We start from the raw sequence: 18,043 nt of genomic DNA on the forward strand, positions 1-18,043 counted from the left end.
TTTTGATGATAAAACGTGTTCAAAAATGACCTTTTTTTTCTCAAATTGTACTGGCTACTTGATAAAATTGTTAGGTTACCTAATTAAAGGCTGCACACCAAATTCAGTTCCAACCAGTAGCCTCATTGCTACGAAAGAAAGTTATTTATTTATTATATAAAAATAAATGAATTTTTGTTTCAAAATTCTACATTTACCCCATGAAATAGTTAGGTTGTCTATAGAAAAGATTCTCACCGAATTTGGCTCAATTCCAACCAGTGAAAGCGGAGTTATTGTAGTTGACTTTGGATTTGAATAAAATAGTAGGCCTACTTGCGGTGGCAAATTCTTCAATTATTTTTTATAGTTTTGCCCATCGTAAATACTATGATTTGAAATCTCAAATTTTGAACATCAATAACTTTGTTTCTTCTGGTTGGAATTGAGCGAAATTTGTTGTGCATCGTTTTTTCACACAATCCACCAATTTTATGAGGCAAGCCAGCAAAATTAAAAAAAAAATCATATTTATTTTCATTAAATAAATCCAAAACTTTTTCTCTTATGGCAATGCCACAGTATGTCGGAATTGAGCCAAATTTAGTGTGCAGCTTTTTTGTAGGTACCGGTAACCTAATTTTATCAAGTAGCCAGTACAATTTGAAAGCAAAAGTCTTTTTTGAACAGCCCTAGTGTTTAGTGACCGCATTATTGAGTAGTAATTTGGTGCAAATGTGATTTTGTTTGCTCTTTAGCAATTGCTCCAAAGCCAGCAGCAGGAGCACAACGCTGCCAAAAGCCAACTACGGCAACAGTTGGAGGAACAACACCATAATGATCTAATGAATCAAGTATTGAACAAAGACAAAAGCCTTGAGAGTAAGCCGGGCCCGGTTATAGCTTTTGAAATCAATGCGACGGTGTGGGTACATTTTAGGTGCGAACGCGTCCACCGCCGTGAAGCAGCACCTGGCGAATTTTGTAATCGGTAGGCGGAGTGTTAAAAAGTACGACGGTTATCCAAACAGTGCAAGGTAAACGGATATGTTGGTTTGGCGATCGCTCAATGTCAGGGGGTGTGTCTGTTTGATGTGTGCCGTGAAGTTGGTGAATGTATTTTGTATTTTTCCTGTCTGTGCTCTGCTAATGATTGCTTAGTTTTCTCAAAGTCAGAGGCTGTAGCTAGTAAAATACCCAATAAATGTGACATCACTCTGACACTATTGCATTGCGGCTTGCAGTCATAGAAGTGATGAGACGCAGTGCCAGGAATAGTATAAAAAAACTTGGTGGTGAAAAGTTAAGCGATCGAACGTGAGATCGTCGTGAATTGAAATCCGAGAGAAGTTGAATGTTTAAATTTGAAAACACGGTGAGGTGGGTCAAAATCATCATGTTCAGCCTGTACAGGTTATGTCAAATTGTCCATGCATTGTTTATATTACTATTTTCTATGGATTTGAGTGGTTGTCAAGGAGTTCGGCACTTAGAGATTATGGCATTAGAAATGCAATGACTATTATTGTCATGGAATTAATGTATCGATATTGTATTAATAAATATGAAAATGAATGTTTCACTGAATGTGAGTGTGAACTGTGATATATACCCAACTTGGCGAATTTGGTGATAGGCGTTAGCAGGGTTGCCAGATTGGCCCTTTTTAGAGGCAGTTGGTCCCCCCAAATTTTGTTAGGCCCCTTGGCTCTCTGTTTTCAATATTTGGCTCTATTTGAAAGCAGTTGGCATATAGTATCAAACTAGCTATCTTTTGATGAAAAATCCAAAAAATTAAGCATATAAGTTCGATAAGTTTCAAATTTTAAATTAAAATTCAGAAAATTTAATCATTAGAATTTTCACAACTCTCATATTATAACAAAGTTTTACATAACGAATTTATATACAATTGGAAAAGTCTTGAAATATTAGCAGTTGTCGACCGTGTCCCACAATACTATCAACAGTTGTGGTAGATTTGGTGTCCCAACAGTATCAACAATATAAATCTGGCATTCCCAGTGATTGACAAAAGGTGTATAGGTAATATTGCGACGTTATCGACGTTTTTAACATTATTAACAACGTTATTGAACAATTTAGGAATTTTTAGACACTGTTTGGTCCTTTTTCTCGAAAGCTGTCTGCCAACCCGGGGCGTTAGGGGTAGGGTTAGGATTCGGGGCCGCCAAATGTCGAATTCACTCGTATTTGAGTATCTGGATTCAACTTCTCATCTCTTGATTCGGAATGGCTTGCGTTTTGTTTCAGCGGTCGGAGTTTAAGGTGGACCCCGTCTCTGGACAACAGAAACGGACACCACGATCTCGCCGCGCCCTATCCCCACGTGTTCGACAAGAAGAACAGTTTCCCTCTCCGAAAAACCGGTATTATTTTGCGAATTTCTTCCGTCTTCGCGGCATTTTTTATCGTCTTTTTCCGGTAGCGTCGGAGCCTAATCTGAAAGTGCGGTCGAAACTTCGTCACAAAGTCGCGAACAATGACAGACGCTGCTCGCCGTTACTTCCGAGGCACGGCGGCGTCACAGGTAGCCGTGCCGAAGTGAATGATCACATAAAGAGAAAACTCAATAATGACCAAGGTAACTTAACGATATAATTCATCAACACAGTCATAAGCTTGTGATGCCGTTAGTCTAGTGATGTAATGATTGCGTTGTCGTAACACGCCGCTTATCTTGCAGGGAATGCAGATAACTCTGCTAGTAGCAGCGCTCCCAATTCAGGACCTAGTTCGCCGCTAAGCAGCAACAGCAATATTAACAATAGCTCTGCCGGGCCAGTGCACTCTACCGCGGGAATGGGACTACATGGCTCTGAGGTTTGGAGTGATATGTTCTGTAACCATTTTTTTCCAACTTTTGTTTATTGCATGCAAGTATGCAACTACCATGGTGACTATCCTTACATAATTTAAGATTGCGTTTCTTGTTTTGAATACCGGTATGATAGATAGTGATAGTTCATCAGATTAATGGCTTACCATTAGATACATACTGTGAATTGATATGTATTTTGTGCTTAAGCTACTTATGTGTGGCACATGGCGCAGCAGCTATGATGTCCATATCTCATAAGCGTCATCCGATTGTGTCTTGTTTATAGCATTGTATACTTCGTGTGTGCAAATAAAAAATAATAAGACCGCTGATGATTTCTGAGAGCACATATTTTGAAAGAATGTTCAATGATAATTTTATTACTTTAAAAGGAAGGTAGAAAAGATAGTCTAATTATAACGATAGATTGATTATTTCTTTTGCAATTTTTGTGACTTAGCATAGCACAAAGCATAGCACATAGCTTCAAGTACCTTCATATTTTTGACTTGGTTTGTGAAGTTTCTGAAGTTCGCACAGTGTCAAATATGCAACGAAAACTTGGGCCGTGTCGTTTTGATTATATGTTTCCGAGCGACGCCAATGTTATTACGAGCTGGCTAACCACACGTACGCGGGCCCAGAGGTAGTAATTACGGTCCCACATGCGCTCCTGATGAGCGGCTCGTAATTGTCTCGTTTCGTTTCTCTTCAGAGCGAACTGGCTGCCATACATTCATTGGTCGGATTCAGGCCGAACGCGATCCACGCGTCGCCTTCGCTACCTAACATTTCTTTGGAGCTCTCGCAGAAAAAATCGGTAAAATTTTTTCTGCAGGTTACCCTGTGCATGCCGCGGTGTTTTCTTTGTTTGCGTGCGTCATTTTCCGGGCTTGCTACATTGCGATGGTTATGTTCTGTGATAGATTTCACTTTCACATTATCTCACTTAATATGGAATTCAATTTTGATTGCGTTAAGATAAGAGATTGATTGTTGTTTTTGTGGGATAGCTCTTCGAAAATTTGTTTCTAATTTCGTGTTTGATATGTTTTTGCGGTAATGGGCCATGTTATTTTATGGACATCCGATTTTATGGGTCATTGAAGATATTGTGTGTGATGCTGTTGTTGCTGGTAGTGGATGTACCTTGTAATTTGTTAGTTGTGACGTGACAATGAAATTGGTGGTTGTCCTTTCAAAGATGTGCTTCCTGCCTGAAAGTGATATAATCCTAGGTGGTCATCCATGAACTGCTACTGTAACAAAAGTATGAGATCTTCAGTGTCAGCGTATTTAGTTATTGAGGACATGACACCACTTGATAAAATTGTGTGCAATTTTACAACTGCAACACAATTCTAAACCCCCTGTTGTTTTTTAATTGTCAGACGGGCATTGCATGGGAATGCACTGTCCCAAACAACTTTAAACTATTTTCCTGTGTGCTGTTCAAGCTACCCTCGCCCATATTGATTTTTAAACAGTAGAGGTATCAGTCATTATCAGTCCTTGAGGAGTAAAAATTTAATTTTTTACTTCTAATCGAGTAGGCTACAGTAATTTGACATTTCGCATTTGGCATGTGGCAATGACGGTGTGATAATTTTATAGTTATGTTATGTTCATTTTTGAACTGGTGGCTTCATACCTTTTTGTTAAACTTCATGATACTCTCATGATCTTCAAAATCTTGCAGCTAGTATTTGCGATTTTTTCTGTGCATGTTGTCATTTCGAAACCCACACCCGTTGGCACCCTTTAAGTGCATCTCGGGAGTAGGGAATAAGGATTGGTAGAATTCAGTGTGGAAGGACCCACGCCATGATTAAGATTTTTAGTGTATAGTAGCCTCTACTCGCCTATGAGCATTCCAATGTGGAAGCCAACACTATGAGTTCACTTCGTGTACCGTGGACGTGGATGCTGAATGAAATTGTGAAAATATTGCGCTTGTATCAAAGTTGATGTTATCTCTTTTGCAGTGGTTCATTACCTTTTTTTTGGCCGGCTGCGTTGCTTGGAACCCCATTGCAAAAATGAAAATGTTCTGTATTGCACAGCCAGAGACCAGAGTAAAATTATAAAGGTCATCACCTCTGCCCATTCCTAATCACATTACCATCCGGTGCCTGATAAGCTACATGATGACTAAAAAAATATCATCACTTTGACTTGTGAAATATGGTGAGCGCTTAAGATAAGGACATAAATCAGAAATAAGGACATAGGCCTAACCCCCAAATAAAGACAGATCTTATAGAATTGAAAGCAATTTAGTTTTTATAGCTGCAGTTTCACCTAGCTACTAGCTCATGGACCCCAAGTTGAGAACCCCTGCTCAAGTGTGCTGCGCGATTCATTGTGGGTTTAAAATCAAATGAGTGTGAGTCTATCACCAATTGATGCTGATACTGAGCACAGGCCGCTCACAAAGTCGCCTTGTGCACAACACCCACTGCCGCTTGAAAATCTGATGTTTAACGGCACCCTTCAGAATCCCAATCCTTTGCTGGCCGGATCTCAGCCTCGATTACTGATGTCGTATCCCGAGATGGAATTGCACAGGGCGGCGTTGGACCGTGCCAGGTCGCTGCCGTACGTGCATCATCAGAGCCAGCCTCAACCGTTCCCGTTCAAACCCTCGCCTATGGACATCGACCCCGTGATGGTACAGCAGCTTATTTTGCAGCAACAATTCGGTGAGTTGGGATATCACGCTCTTGCTCCATTTGAAGAAATCTTCAGCAATTTGTGTGATTTCCGATTGTTACCTTGTTTTGTACTATATCTCTACATTATCACTTCCATTTCTCAGCATATCAGATTCCGCCCCACATTATTGCAATCAATTCATCAATCTGTTATGAGGAGTTGCTCATGGTATCATGTTATTGTTGGGTGAGCAGAGAAAGATGAGAATTTTGCCTCATAGAAATTAGATACATATATATATCAATGAATATCATTATCTTCCTTTTCAGGTAGGCTACAGACTGTGTAACAGCATTCACATCTGTACAGTAGAGGGTTTCTCTGGGGTGCAATTATTTCAAAATAAAAGAAGTGTTGTGATATTGATATTCTGGCAGTATATATCATGTATGACCATGACCATTGAACAATTTCTTGAAGCATTATCAGTAACTAGAGTTTTTATTTTTAATGAAGTTTCATTTCTTCCTATTCGAAGATATCAAGCAGTTTCTTAATTTCAGCCGGAGTCGGTGTCCCTTCACCTGAAAAAGATAAGCCTGGTCCGATGCGTCATTCTCAACAGACTCGCCCGCACAAAGTCCTGAGCCGGACACACTCTGCGCCAACGACGTATGCGTTGCAGCAACACCTGGTACGATTTAACTACTGGTGTAGGTTGAACATAGTGGCTGTGTTCTCCCATTGCTAATTACAAGTCTCACATCCTGTTGTGTCATTAACAATGCGATTCGCAATAAAGGGTAATTGAATTAATTGAATTCTTGGCAGCACGTATTTATTCACAATCGGTGATTGAAAGAAATGGTAGAAGCAGTTTGATGACACATGTATGAAGAAAGTGAAATTTTGCCAATCTTTCAGAAAATAACTTATTTCTCGTCTAGATTTGGTTACGTAAATAATCCAATTCAGCGGTGGTCAACGTAGACAGCTAGCTATTGAGGATAGAAGCTGGATTATACCATAAATTTTTACTCTTCTAAAATAAGATATCCAAAAAACTACTTAGTACCATCTGTAGTTTTAAAGTAGATTTGGTCAAGGCCTTTTAGTAATAGAACGGCGGTTTCTAATAAAAACTCTCAGTTTCAATGATGTAGGGGCTAACTCATTTGGTTGTCATGACATTTTGACTCGCAAAAAGGATGCAAACCTAGCCCAAAACTACTCTCTCCTTCCCATGCAACGTGTATAAAACTGAGTGACTGTCGCGTAGAGGTCCTTAATTTTAATAACCGTAAGTAACTAAGTATCCTCGGAAGCCACAAAGAGACCGTAAGAAGAGAAGAGAAGTCTCGTTCTAAGTCGTCGCTGCTGTTCCTACAGAAAAAAAGACTAATGATGCAGCACTCGCAGCAGCCCGCGTCTCACAAGCATGCGCCCCACGTCATGTCTGGTCTGACCGCCGAACAGTACTGGCCGCTCGCCACCCATCAGGAAACGGCCGAACGCGCCGAGGCCCCCACACAGGCTTCTGCTAAGCAGAGGAAGCAAAAGCTGGCGGCATCTCCGCCTCCGACACACCCCGCGGCTATATCGACTACTACGGTGCAGGCGTTGCAGTCCCATCTCAACAAGCACAGCAACAAGGGGTTGGGACAGTTTGGGAAGCAGTCGGACGGCGCGCGGCACTCGCCGCTTGAGCGGACTGCGACCACACCAGAGAAATCGCGGTTGGTATTTTTTATTTTTCCTGTATGTGATTTTTTACTTTATTCTCTAGTTCTTTATCTTTCAATTTTTTCAATTTTCATTAAACCCATTTTATTGCAATGTTTGAATTTTGCGTTTTTTGATTCTGTCCTCTAGGCAGGGTTGACACACTGTCCTTTCATTTCTGTAAATCTTGTTAATTATATTTTTATTTGATTATTTGTAATGTTATAGTTTTGATTTTTGCTGTACTGTCTTGTACGCAGGGTTGCCATACGGTCCTGATTTGTCCTTATTTTAAAGAGCGGTGTTTTATAAAAGTATATTGTCCTTATTTACAAGACGTGGCCTTATTTTTCACATGTGTCCGTATTCAGTCTTGTTCTCAGTGCTGATGACAATAGTTACCAAGTATCTATGAGGCAACGAGGCTGTGATTAGCACTGGGCCTAAGTAATGACCTTTTTGTCATCAGCATGACAAATTTCGAGATTAGGCTGCTTAAAGTTTTTGGTTGGCCTTAAATTTTGATCCACGTCGATAGCAGCCCTGCATATAGGCCTTGATTTATACTGGTTATTGAACTATTGCCAATTATGACGTGTGATTCTAAATATGCAGAAGACATTATCCTAGTGAGCAAAGCGGTATTGATAATGATTTGAATATATGCAATTCGATACCGTTTGTAATGGGTTTCAATGGTTTGATGGCCAGCGAATTGCTTGTTAGCAGATATTGAGTCTTGAAATTAGATTTGTTGCTGTGTTTGTGTGGTGTTTCGGATTGAGAATTTAAATCAGAGTCTGTGTCTTTGATCCAGTCTTAATCTATAGCCAATGATATTGGATTTTGAAATAAGAAGACGTTGATACCCCTTCGTGTGATTATGCAATATTTGCAGTTGATCTGGAAACCAATTTGATACGCGCCCAGTGTGTGGCCTAGGGCTAGGCTATTGGATCTAGGAATTGGCGATTGACAGCCGCTCTTATGTGTTTGTGTGATATTTGCATATAGGCCAGCGCATTTGGAATTGAAATCAGTGTCGCCTGCATATTTGATACCCTTGTTATGGGTAGTCTATGTTATTGGATCTTGAAATTGGAAGAGATTGATACTCGTTTCAGATGTGTTGGCGTGATGTTGCGATGATTCCATATGGTATATTATAGGCCAGGCCAGAGTCAATTTGGAATCAAAATCAATAGTGTCTAGTGTCTGCGGATTTGATGCGCTCCCAGTGTGTGTCCGATGCTGTTGCATCTTGAAATCGATGCTAGTCCTAATGTGTTAGTGTATGTTGCTATATTTGCTTACAACTCCAACGCATTTTGAAGGCAAATCAGTATTGTCTGGAAATTTGTTACGCTCCTAATGTGTAGCATATCGCACATGCACACATGTTAGTCCGTATTGGTCTCAAATTGAGGCTAGCTCCCGTAGAGAACTTGGGTCTGAAACATAGTAGACAACGATAGGCGTTAGGCTATATCACAATATCACAGCATCCCCTAATCTCTTTCGTATTTGTAAAATCTCCAGATCGCACAAGCCCATACAATCCGCTCTGTCGAATGACAAGAGAGATATGGTCGTAGTAAAACGAGAGGCGCCCGATAACGACGAACTCAAAGACTACCCGACGCCATCCAGACACGTGACCTTACAGGACAATAGGGTAAGAAATAACTGGTTGGAAGCCCTGAAGAATTATTATTCAACAATGTGATTGCAGGTAAAACCATCGCCTTTGCAAGCGCGTCGTTCGCTTCTAGACGGCGATCTAGGCGCACATAAACCTGTGACGAGGACGAAGAGTTTACCGGCTGCCGCTATCACTCAGCAATCGAAGCACAAGGTGGGATTCCTGTTTTTACTGTGTTTTTGTAATTACTTGTGTAGAAGAGACGCATCTCGTACTCTGAACAGTAAATTTCACATAGTCTGTAAATTTTTCATGTTGCCACCAACACATCCTCCAAGTCTTAGGATGTACGATACACCAAAAGTGGAATAGGATCGTGTGCATTCGGCCTAAATCCAAAAGTTGTGGTGTGATTTGAGCCCAAATTCAACAGTTGATGTCTTTTATATCGCTAATCAGTAGAGTGGTCATTAGACCTGATTTAAACCCAAAATATGAATCAATGTTGAACCTGGGCTGACCCGGATCTGAATAGCTACTTCTACTTGCACTTGCGTAGAAATTTACGAAATTACTTTTACTACTATGGCCACCTCTGGGTGTTATCCACCTGACTGACAAGGAAAACAAAAGACAAGAGTAGCAATGCTGCTTGTTTTTCAGAATTATCGCTACACGACGGGCTTAGCCTACGACCCGGTCATGCTGCGCCACGGCTGCGCTTGCGGCGACGCGCACGCCGAACACGAGGGCAGATTGAGAGAGGTGTGGTCTCGGTTGACGAGCGTGGGGCTGACGGAAAGATGCGAGCTGATAGAAGCGCGAAAAGCGACAATGGAGGAATTGCAACTGGCGCACACCAAGGAACACACGATAAGATACGGCGCTACCACGCTGGCTAGACAACAGTCGGGTATGTGGACACTAAACTATATTCGTTGTAACTTCATTGAGGAAGCTCATTCCATTTTTGGTATAATATAACATAATCGGGGTTGTCAACGATAGCAACAATAATTTTGAGTTACCCAACCGCCACTAATGTCTGAAAAATCGCATTTGAGCATGCCGCACAATAAATAATGCTCGAGTGCATCCCCACCGACCATATTTAATGATTAATGTATCCAGAGAGTTACGAATTGCAATTGTCATAGAATATGTAAACAGTATTATTGAGTACGATTTTTAGTGAAACTGTGAGTACAAATGTTATTAATAGTTGCGCTAACTGCCTGCCCCATTAAACAATATAACCCAAATATATCGACTCTTGCAAAGTGTTGCTGACCGTTGTCACATCGCATTCACACAATGCCAAGCTAGGTGGTAGGCAAGGAACGTTGCATAGGGTTACCATACTTCCTCTTTTAGAAAGATTGGTTCCCCTTTTTCAAGAAAACTCCAAGTGACGTTTGAGCTAGTAGCTTTTGAAAAATGACTTTATTTTTAGTCAACACAACAGTATTTTGAGTCAAAATGTTCAAATTACCCGTATTCTCGTACGGTTTTATAAGTTTTGTGATTTGTAAAAAGTGTCCTCTTTACCGGATCTCAAAATTTGGTAGCAGTTATTGATGATGATGCAATTCGTTTTGACCTCCACTTAACTGCACCTCAGCAGGAACAAATTGCTATATATCCGAAATAATTATCTAGTATTGTTAAATCGAAATCCAACGTTGCGCTATTATTTTCAGTCGTGTCAGACAAGTTCATTGTCTTGCCGTGCGGTGGCGTTGGCGTCGACATCGACACGGTTTGGAACGAGCAGGACACGATCAACGCTGGTAAGCTTTACAACATCAAACTGTATCATGTTTCCTTTTGATGTGACGCGTTCAATCATAATTTCAGCACGAATGGCCGTCGGACTAACGGTAGACATGGCGCTGAGCGTTGCGGCTGACGAGTTGAAGAATGGTTTTGCCGTAGTACGCCCGCCTGGTCACCATGCGGAAAGTAATTTGGCAATGTGAGTGAATTTATTCGATTATGGGGAATGGTTTTAGTGTCCGGATTGAATTTTGGCAGTGCTTTAGGGAAATTTTGTCTTCATAATGAATAATGGCAAACTTTCATTACCGTACAGATTTTATTTTGGTCAACTTTTATATTAATATTGTATCGTGATTGAATATATCCTCATTTTTATAATCAGTTGTCACCAGATTGAATTTTGGCTAAATTTTATGCATATTTCATGTGCAGAACAATGGCTCTAATGAGAACCATCATACACTTGACTTTACACACCTGTTTTGTTTATCGTGATTCAACTATTGCCACACTTCGCGTACAGTACATCTTAGCTTTTGTCTCCACCCAGTCTAACCTCCAGACCTCGCACAGGGCGTTCTGCTATTTCAACTCTGTCGCCATCGCCGCCAGACGGCTGCAGAGAATGTACCCGGACAAGATCAGGCGCGTGCTGATCGTGGACTGGGACGTCCACCATTGTAACGGGACTCAAAATATATTCTACGACGACGACTCTGTGCTCGTGGTGTCAATACATCGATATGATGAAGGAAATTTTTTCCCCGGAACTGGAGCTCCGGATGAGGTAACGAGCGCGCCGGGCTTATTTTGTGCCTGCCCGGACCAGAGGTGGTCAGTAAGGATGTACTTACACTTGGCAGTAGTTTCGGTATGTCTTCGAAATATATACCGCTACTCGTTGTTGAATAGAAATGAACGGTTTTACTTCTACTTGAGAACCAACGTTGACCACTCTGAGTCTGCGATGTCGTCTGTCGAATTGTAATTTCGATACTGGTTTTGTCTCTGGATCGAATTTCGGCAATGTTGTACAGTAATTTTTTGTCTGTATTAAATTAAAACTTGCATACTAAATTTGGCAAACTTTAGTACTAATTTTGTCTCCAGATACAATTCATTCTCATTTCCTCTCAGGATTGAACGTTGAAGAACTGATATATGCTTATTTTGTATATGAATTGATATTGGCAATCTGCTGCAGAAATTTTATCCTGTGTTAAATTTTGGTTAACTTTGATCTGGCATTTCCCAAACCTTAACACTAATTTTGTCTCGGGATTGAATTTGTACTGATTTTATTCTGCGGATTGAAGTTTGGCAAATATTTATACGAATTGTATACTTACATACTCATTATGACGACCTTCGCCCTGGACGCGGGTTTGATGTTTGCGCCTTCTTTTTCAGACCGGTTCCGGATCCGGAGTTGGCTTCAACGTCAATATCGGCTTTAGCGGCGGATTGGAACCGCCAATCGGAGACGCCGACTACCTCGCCGCGTTCCGTTCCGTTATCATGCCAATCGCCGAGGAATTCAAGCCCGATTTCGTGTTTGTGTCCGCGGGGTTTTCGGCCGCCGAAGGCCACCCGTCTGCCCTGGGAGGGTATTCGGTGACGCCGCAATGTAAGTCGTTTCTAGGTTTTGTGCTGGGCAATGTGTGCGTTTACGTTGTAAATTCGGCTGGCCACATTGATTCGAGTTGAGTAGTTACAGGATTTTTTGGAGTATACTGAAATTATACACTCCTTGTCGACAAAAGGAGTTCGTGTACCATCTAAAGATAGCGCATTTAATGCTCTCTTATTCGAAATTTCACGCTGGTGACGTCATATTTTGTGATACAATTGCTGGTATACAATGTTCTTTCCAATTCTCTACTAGTTGCTGACGATCACCCCTGACGAGTGTCAGCCGAAAAATATTCGGGTTCATTTCAATATGAATATACTATTCACTTGTATATTGAAGTTCTGTACCTCCAAGAAGCTCTTAGAGAATTAATTTAACAACAAAAATCATACCTTTGATATAGTATATGTTGTGGCTTTGTACAATTTGGTGTGTGTGTGTGTGTGTCTGTGTGTGTGGAGGACAGTAACGAATCACCTCTACGTAGACTTTTTCAGACTTTATTTAGATTTTGTCAAGTAGAACATATTTTGGGGGATGTGTTTCCAGCACGTTTACGTGTGAAATTGGCATAATCACTGGGTGAAATAATTTGCCGTTAGTCAGTTGGCGTTAATCGCAAAAATGTGGAGATTGCACACTGCAATTTCAAAAGTAGCTACCCACTAAAAGTACGCAAAGTCTCTACCGAATCTCCAACAGAAAACTGCTTTCTTAATAATTTTCAAATATTAATTTCCTACTCTCACTTTCGAGAAGAAGTTTTAACGTATCTCGGAAATTGGTACTTCTTTATGTCGTTGTGTCTACGTCTTGAGTAGGCTACCTCATCTAGTCGCTCGTCACATTTGTAATCGACCTGTCGCGTCCTATTTCTCGCTATTCTAATTTGGGTAGCTTATGTATAATGCAAATCCCTGTGACGGTATCGCCTGTGTGTTGTGTTCTATTTTCGGAAAATGTCTCTGTGTATCGAGCACTGATGACCTTTGTGAAAGAGCTCGCCCGCATTAATCTGTAATGAGATGTTTGTGTGTGAGGTATATGCGTAAGCCGTTTCTGCATCACAACAGAAGACATAGGCATGTACAAACTATTGGATTTCAAAATGTGCAACTAGAACTAGAACTAGAACTAGAACTACTTGCTTTTCAAGAGCGGCAACTAGAACTAAAACTACTCAAAATAACAGTAGTTAGTAAAAAGTCAACTGACGAACTGGATTGGCAGTTTGTACAAGTTTGGACCGTGTAGCTTGGAAGCTGTGTACTTGGGATTTTCTGCTATCGTTTCAGATTGTTAATGAGATGATTTTGTCTTCCACCTTCTTGCCGAGCAAATACCAATTATAACCTAGCCTAAGGGTGGGTTTTTACTAATTACTTATTGGGCATTTTATGTGATGATTAGTGCTGTCCGGTCACAATTGTTACTATTAATAGCACTGTTTGAAAATAGGCAGTTTCTATCTTTGAATTGGCCTTGTGTTGTTATTGATGTCAGTGTTGAGGTCATGGGTCGTTGACCTGTGTTTTTGGCTTCCGCCATGATGCCAAGTAACTATCAATCAGACGTAAGGCCTAAGGGTGGGTTTTTACTGATTATCTTATACCAGGGCTGCCCAACCTTTCCGACCAAAGGGCCACATTCGATTGACGAACGTTTGCGCGGGCCAATATCCGCGCCAAGCGCGAAAATTTTTTGAAGTTCATAGGTCAATAATATTGTCATTTGACTATATTGCGGGCCTGCTGTATATCGCTGGGCTATGTTTGCGAGGACTTGGCTATTTGGCGCATGGACATATCGATATCGAAAGCTGCGACCAACATGCGTCAATCATTTCGTGCCTATAGGTTTCATAGTCGACGGTCTTACTGCGAGAGCAAACGCAAGGTCGCATATGTTGAACGACACTTTGTCTCGTAATCGCGAATATAGCTAGACTCAATCTGATACATTAGGTGTTCTTCCATTTTCACAAAAGGGCAACAATATTAAAAACCAGAAATCCAGTGACAACATTTTGCGCTAAGCTTGTAGAAAATTTTTACCTTTGATAAATCAATCGCAAATTATTCTGCTTTATTGTAGCGTACGAAGATATACCAATATGTGAATGGCTGATGGATCTGTCAATGCGTCGGAACTGATATTTTAGTCATCACTTGCGGTCAGACTAATCAAAATTTTGGTTGGCCCTGCAAGTTCGCAATCTGTGCAATCCATTTTTGATGATATTAGAAATTTCGGAAATTATCTCGCGGGCCACTCAAAACCTTCTCGCGGGCCACATGTGGCCCGCGGTCCACGGGTTGGCCGGCCCTGTCTTATACCCTATAATATTTGGCGATTTGTGCTGTCTGATTATCATTGATCCTATTAATAGTACATGTAGAAAATAGGAGGAATTGAGCGTGCTTGTAAATAGAGGTCAAAGTAGTCGTCATTGGTACTCAAGCACGATTAGGAGTAGTGATTTCCGAGTAGGTGGACACTGGACATGTAAGTAAGTATTCTGGGCTTAGTTTTGCGTAAAAAGACTCGAAACTGTTGAGTACAAGTGGAAGTAGTCTTAAGCCATTATAACCCGAGTAAGTAGTGAAGGTAGGTGAAATCTACTTGAGTACTTTACTGAACTGACTCTGGTCGCTACTGTTACTGTTGCGGTCATGGGTTGTTGACCTTGGCAAATTCCCGTTACAGGTTTCAGTTACCTCACGAAACGACTGTCGCAACTGGCTGACGGGAAGCTCGTTATGGTTCTGGAAGGCGGTTTCGAACTGAAGTCTCTTTGCGACTGCGTCGAAATCAGTGTCCGAACGCTGCTAGCAGACCGTCAGGAGCAGGACGTTTCTGTGGCGGACCTGCCCGAATCTTCCCTAAACCGGGCCCCGTGTGAAAACGCGGTCCGATCCATCAACAGAATCTCGCGATACCAAGGTGGGCAACAATGTTTTTACTGTTTTTCTGAATTCTCTACTAGTAGCTGATGATTGCCCCCGATGAATGTCAGCCGAAGATATTCAGGTTGTTTCAATATGAATTTAAATTCAGATATGGCAATGCTATAGCTTACATTCCTAGTGTATAAGTTATTGGAGTGGTCTCGAACGAAAGCTACTGTAGCACTGATTTTCTGATACGATCAATTATATTCCGGTCGGGCACTGTATATTCCCTATAATTGTCCTTAAAAGTCTAAAATCAGCATTGTTCCGAACAATGAAGGCGTCGCAGTACGGTCGGTTATGATCTATAGTTGAAGTCCATATCCGGTATTGACAGAATTGTTTGAAAGTCGCATAAAAACTGTGAATTATTGGAAATTCTACCCGTAAATCGTAGTCGTAAATCAGTTCCTAATCTGGCCAACATCTTTAAATCCATTTTTACAAATCCAATTCCATGCTCTTCTCTGGTGGATCGAATAAAGAATTTTTCTCAATTTTCTCAGAGAGGTACTGGTGTAAGTTGAAGCGTATGTCGGCTTACATCAACGTGGCACACGCCACATACCTGGACCAGGATCCAGAGGACCGGGCCTGCGTGGCGATCGCCTCACTTACTGTGGAACACCCGAAGCACACGGACAGCAAAGGTAAGCAGAGACAATTTCGCCAGTGCACTACTATATTGTTATGTAGCGTTTCATGGCGCTGGAAATTTTTGAACTGAAATGTTTGCTTCGATGCGATGTCACTTGAATGTCAAAGTAGGGTGTTCAAATATTTGATTGGTCTGGTTGGCTTGAATCTGGAAAATTTGCCTGATTGAAATTAGCATAGTCAGTCATGAGACTATATATAGTCATGGGGTGGTCAAGTCGTTTTTATTAGGGCTGTAACCAAGGCACAGGGTTCCAAGTCACCAGTTCATTTGATTTTTATAGTTTTGACTCGAGTCATTTTAATTCACCACGTAGTCAAGTCCTAGTCATAGCGTTAAGACTCAAGTCCGAGTCAAAGTGTTTACTGTTCAGTATCGAGCTCAAGTCAGGTTTAACTCACTTCGCTAAAACTCTTGGGTGATATCGAAGGCCTCGGATTCATAATACACTTATTATTCTCACTCTAAACATGTTTATTCAAACAGATAATGGACAATTTCTGGGCCTATTTTTCAATTAGCGATCCTGATATACGAGACTTGAAAAAGTTATATAGAATGTGTCGTGTCATATGACTTTACAATGAGCAGTTTTGCATAACCCGACTTTATGATTCACCCAGCCAAGTTACGGGAAGCGTCCACCACCAAGGCCCCAAACCGACCGCCTGCCCCGCTCGTGACCGGCCCCGACCACACACGACTCTCGGTCATCGCGGACGACAACGAAGACCCACGGACGCAGAATCGTGACGAAGCGATGAGCGCGGAGTCCTCGCCACTCGACGTGGTAGGACTGTCCCCGTCTTCCGAGTCTCCGGCCTCGTCGCCCAGCCGCGCCAGGCCGTTCGTGGCCCGGGACCAGGGTGGTTCGGACAAGCCGGGCGTGTCCAAAGAGGAGCCGATGGAGGACGAGGATTGTGATGTAACGACTGATAATACGTAGCCGTGCGTTGGGGGATACTAAATTACCGCTTGACGGTATTGAAAAGTACGACTTCGCGGGGGCTGACGCAGGTGTGCGGACTGGATTGTGTGCCCGCAACGTGCGGGACTTGTTTCAACCCCAATTGCTGCCGAAAGTCGGGTCGAACTCAGATGACAGGTCGAGGTTACGTCGTGATTATCACGCCGCAGACTACACTAGGGCTGGACGCAATGATTTGAGTGCTCGAATCTGAATAGAGTATTCATTCTGATGCTTCCAGTCGATGCTTCCAGACTCCAGAGAGTACTTGAGTTATACGCTCCCTGCTACTAAGAGCTATGCTATCTACGAATATCATGGTTTTGAGAGTATTTTCAACCGAGGAAGCCTTGAATCCGTGATGTGTCGTATCGCAATAAATGAAACGTGTGGAGTGCATGGCTAGGTGATAGGGTTGTTCAAAAATATATTTTTTTCCCAGATTCCATGGATTCACTGATTAAATTGTTAGGTTGCTTAGGAAAAGGCTGCACACCAAATTAAGGTTAATTCCGACCTGCCGTAGCCGCGGCAGAGCCAAATGAAATGTTTAGATTTTTTGTAAACAACAACTTTTTTTTCAAATTCACTGTCAACTCCATGAAATTGTTAATTTGCCTAAAAGAACGATGCATAACAATTTTTGCTCACTTCCAACCGGTAGAAGCGAAGTTATTACAGTTGAAAGTTTTGGACTTGCAAAAATAGCAGTGATGGCGGGTAATTCCAGAATTACTGGATGAAAAACTCAAATTACTTCGCTTCTACGGGTGGGAATCGCGTCTAATTGCTTCTGTGTCGTTTTTGTAGACAGCTTAACGATTTCGTGGTATTGACGGTAAAATTTGGGAAACAAATTTTCTCATTAATACATTGGCTCTGCCGCAACTTCAGCTGGTTGGAATTGAGTCCGACTCTGGTGTGCAGCCTTTTTACAGGCAACCTGACAATTTAATCGGTGAATCCCCGGAATTCGGACAGAAAAGCGATTTTTGAACACCCTACTACCGCACGATCTATGTGAAGTCGTGATTAACTCGCAGCGTTGTCGCATATTTGAACTGTCCACATCTTCCATGCCGTTATGGCGTCATAATTAGTGATACTCGAACACTGGATTTAGAATCAAATCACCCGGGTCCTAGATTTTGTCCAATCTAAACTACAGCTTGTCATTTTCGTATTCTCGGAAGTTTTCAGACGTGTAGCTGTTTC

At 41.6% G+C, this 18,043-nt stretch overlaps 1 protein-coding gene across 5 annotated transcripts in view; it reads left to right on the forward strand.

The window, feature by feature from the left end:
• LOC145452544 (histone deacetylase 4-like) overlaps window positions 1–17,504 on the forward strand; it is a 42,105-nt gene extending 24,601 nt beyond the window's left edge. For 4 of the 5 annotated variants that reach the window (XM_080330712.1, XM_080330710.1, XM_080330711.1 and 1 more), the window contains exons 5-23: window positions 738–861; window positions 920–1,016; window positions 2,254–2,369; window positions 2,429–2,584; window positions 2,687–2,823; window positions 3,537–3,641; window positions 5,319–5,523; window positions 6,040–6,170; window positions 6,866–7,212; window positions 8,738–8,873; window positions 8,931–9,053; window positions 9,504–9,753; window positions 10,541–10,630; window positions 10,698–10,815; window positions 11,193–11,406; window positions 12,030–12,246; window positions 14,959–15,195; window positions 15,710–15,853; window positions 16,485–17,504. In XM_080330712.1, the coding sequence (XP_080186838.1) occupies window positions 738–861; window positions 920–1,016; window positions 2,254–2,369; window positions 2,429–2,584; window positions 2,687–2,823; window positions 3,537–3,641; window positions 5,319–5,523; window positions 6,040–6,170; window positions 6,866–7,212; window positions 8,738–8,873; window positions 8,931–9,053; window positions 9,504–9,753; window positions 10,541–10,630; window positions 10,698–10,815; window positions 11,193–11,406; window positions 12,030–12,246; window positions 14,959–15,195; window positions 15,710–15,853; window positions 16,485–16,807 (3,270 nt within the window). In that variant the 3' untranslated portion in view covers window positions 16,808–17,504. The remainder of the gene's footprint in view (window positions 1–737; window positions 862–919; window positions 1,017–2,253; window positions 2,370–2,428; window positions 2,585–2,686; window positions 2,824–3,536; window positions 3,642–5,318; window positions 5,524–6,039; window positions 6,171–6,865; window positions 7,213–8,737; window positions 8,874–8,930; window positions 9,054–9,503; window positions 9,754–10,540; window positions 10,631–10,697; window positions 10,816–11,192; window positions 11,407–12,029; window positions 12,247–14,958; window positions 15,196–15,709; window positions 15,854–16,484) is intronic. The other variant, XM_080330713.1, reaches the window with a different exon arrangement.
• The last annotated feature ends 539 nt before the right edge of the window (window positions 17,505–18,043 follow it).

Source organism: Botryllus schlosseri, chromosome 12 (genome assembly GCF_051294905.1).
Source record: "Botryllus schlosseri isolate E-star chromosome 12, Bs_hap1, whole genome shotgun sequence".
NCBI lineage: Eukaryota > Metazoa > Chordata > Ascidiacea > Stolidobranchia > Styelidae > Botryllus > Botryllus schlosseri.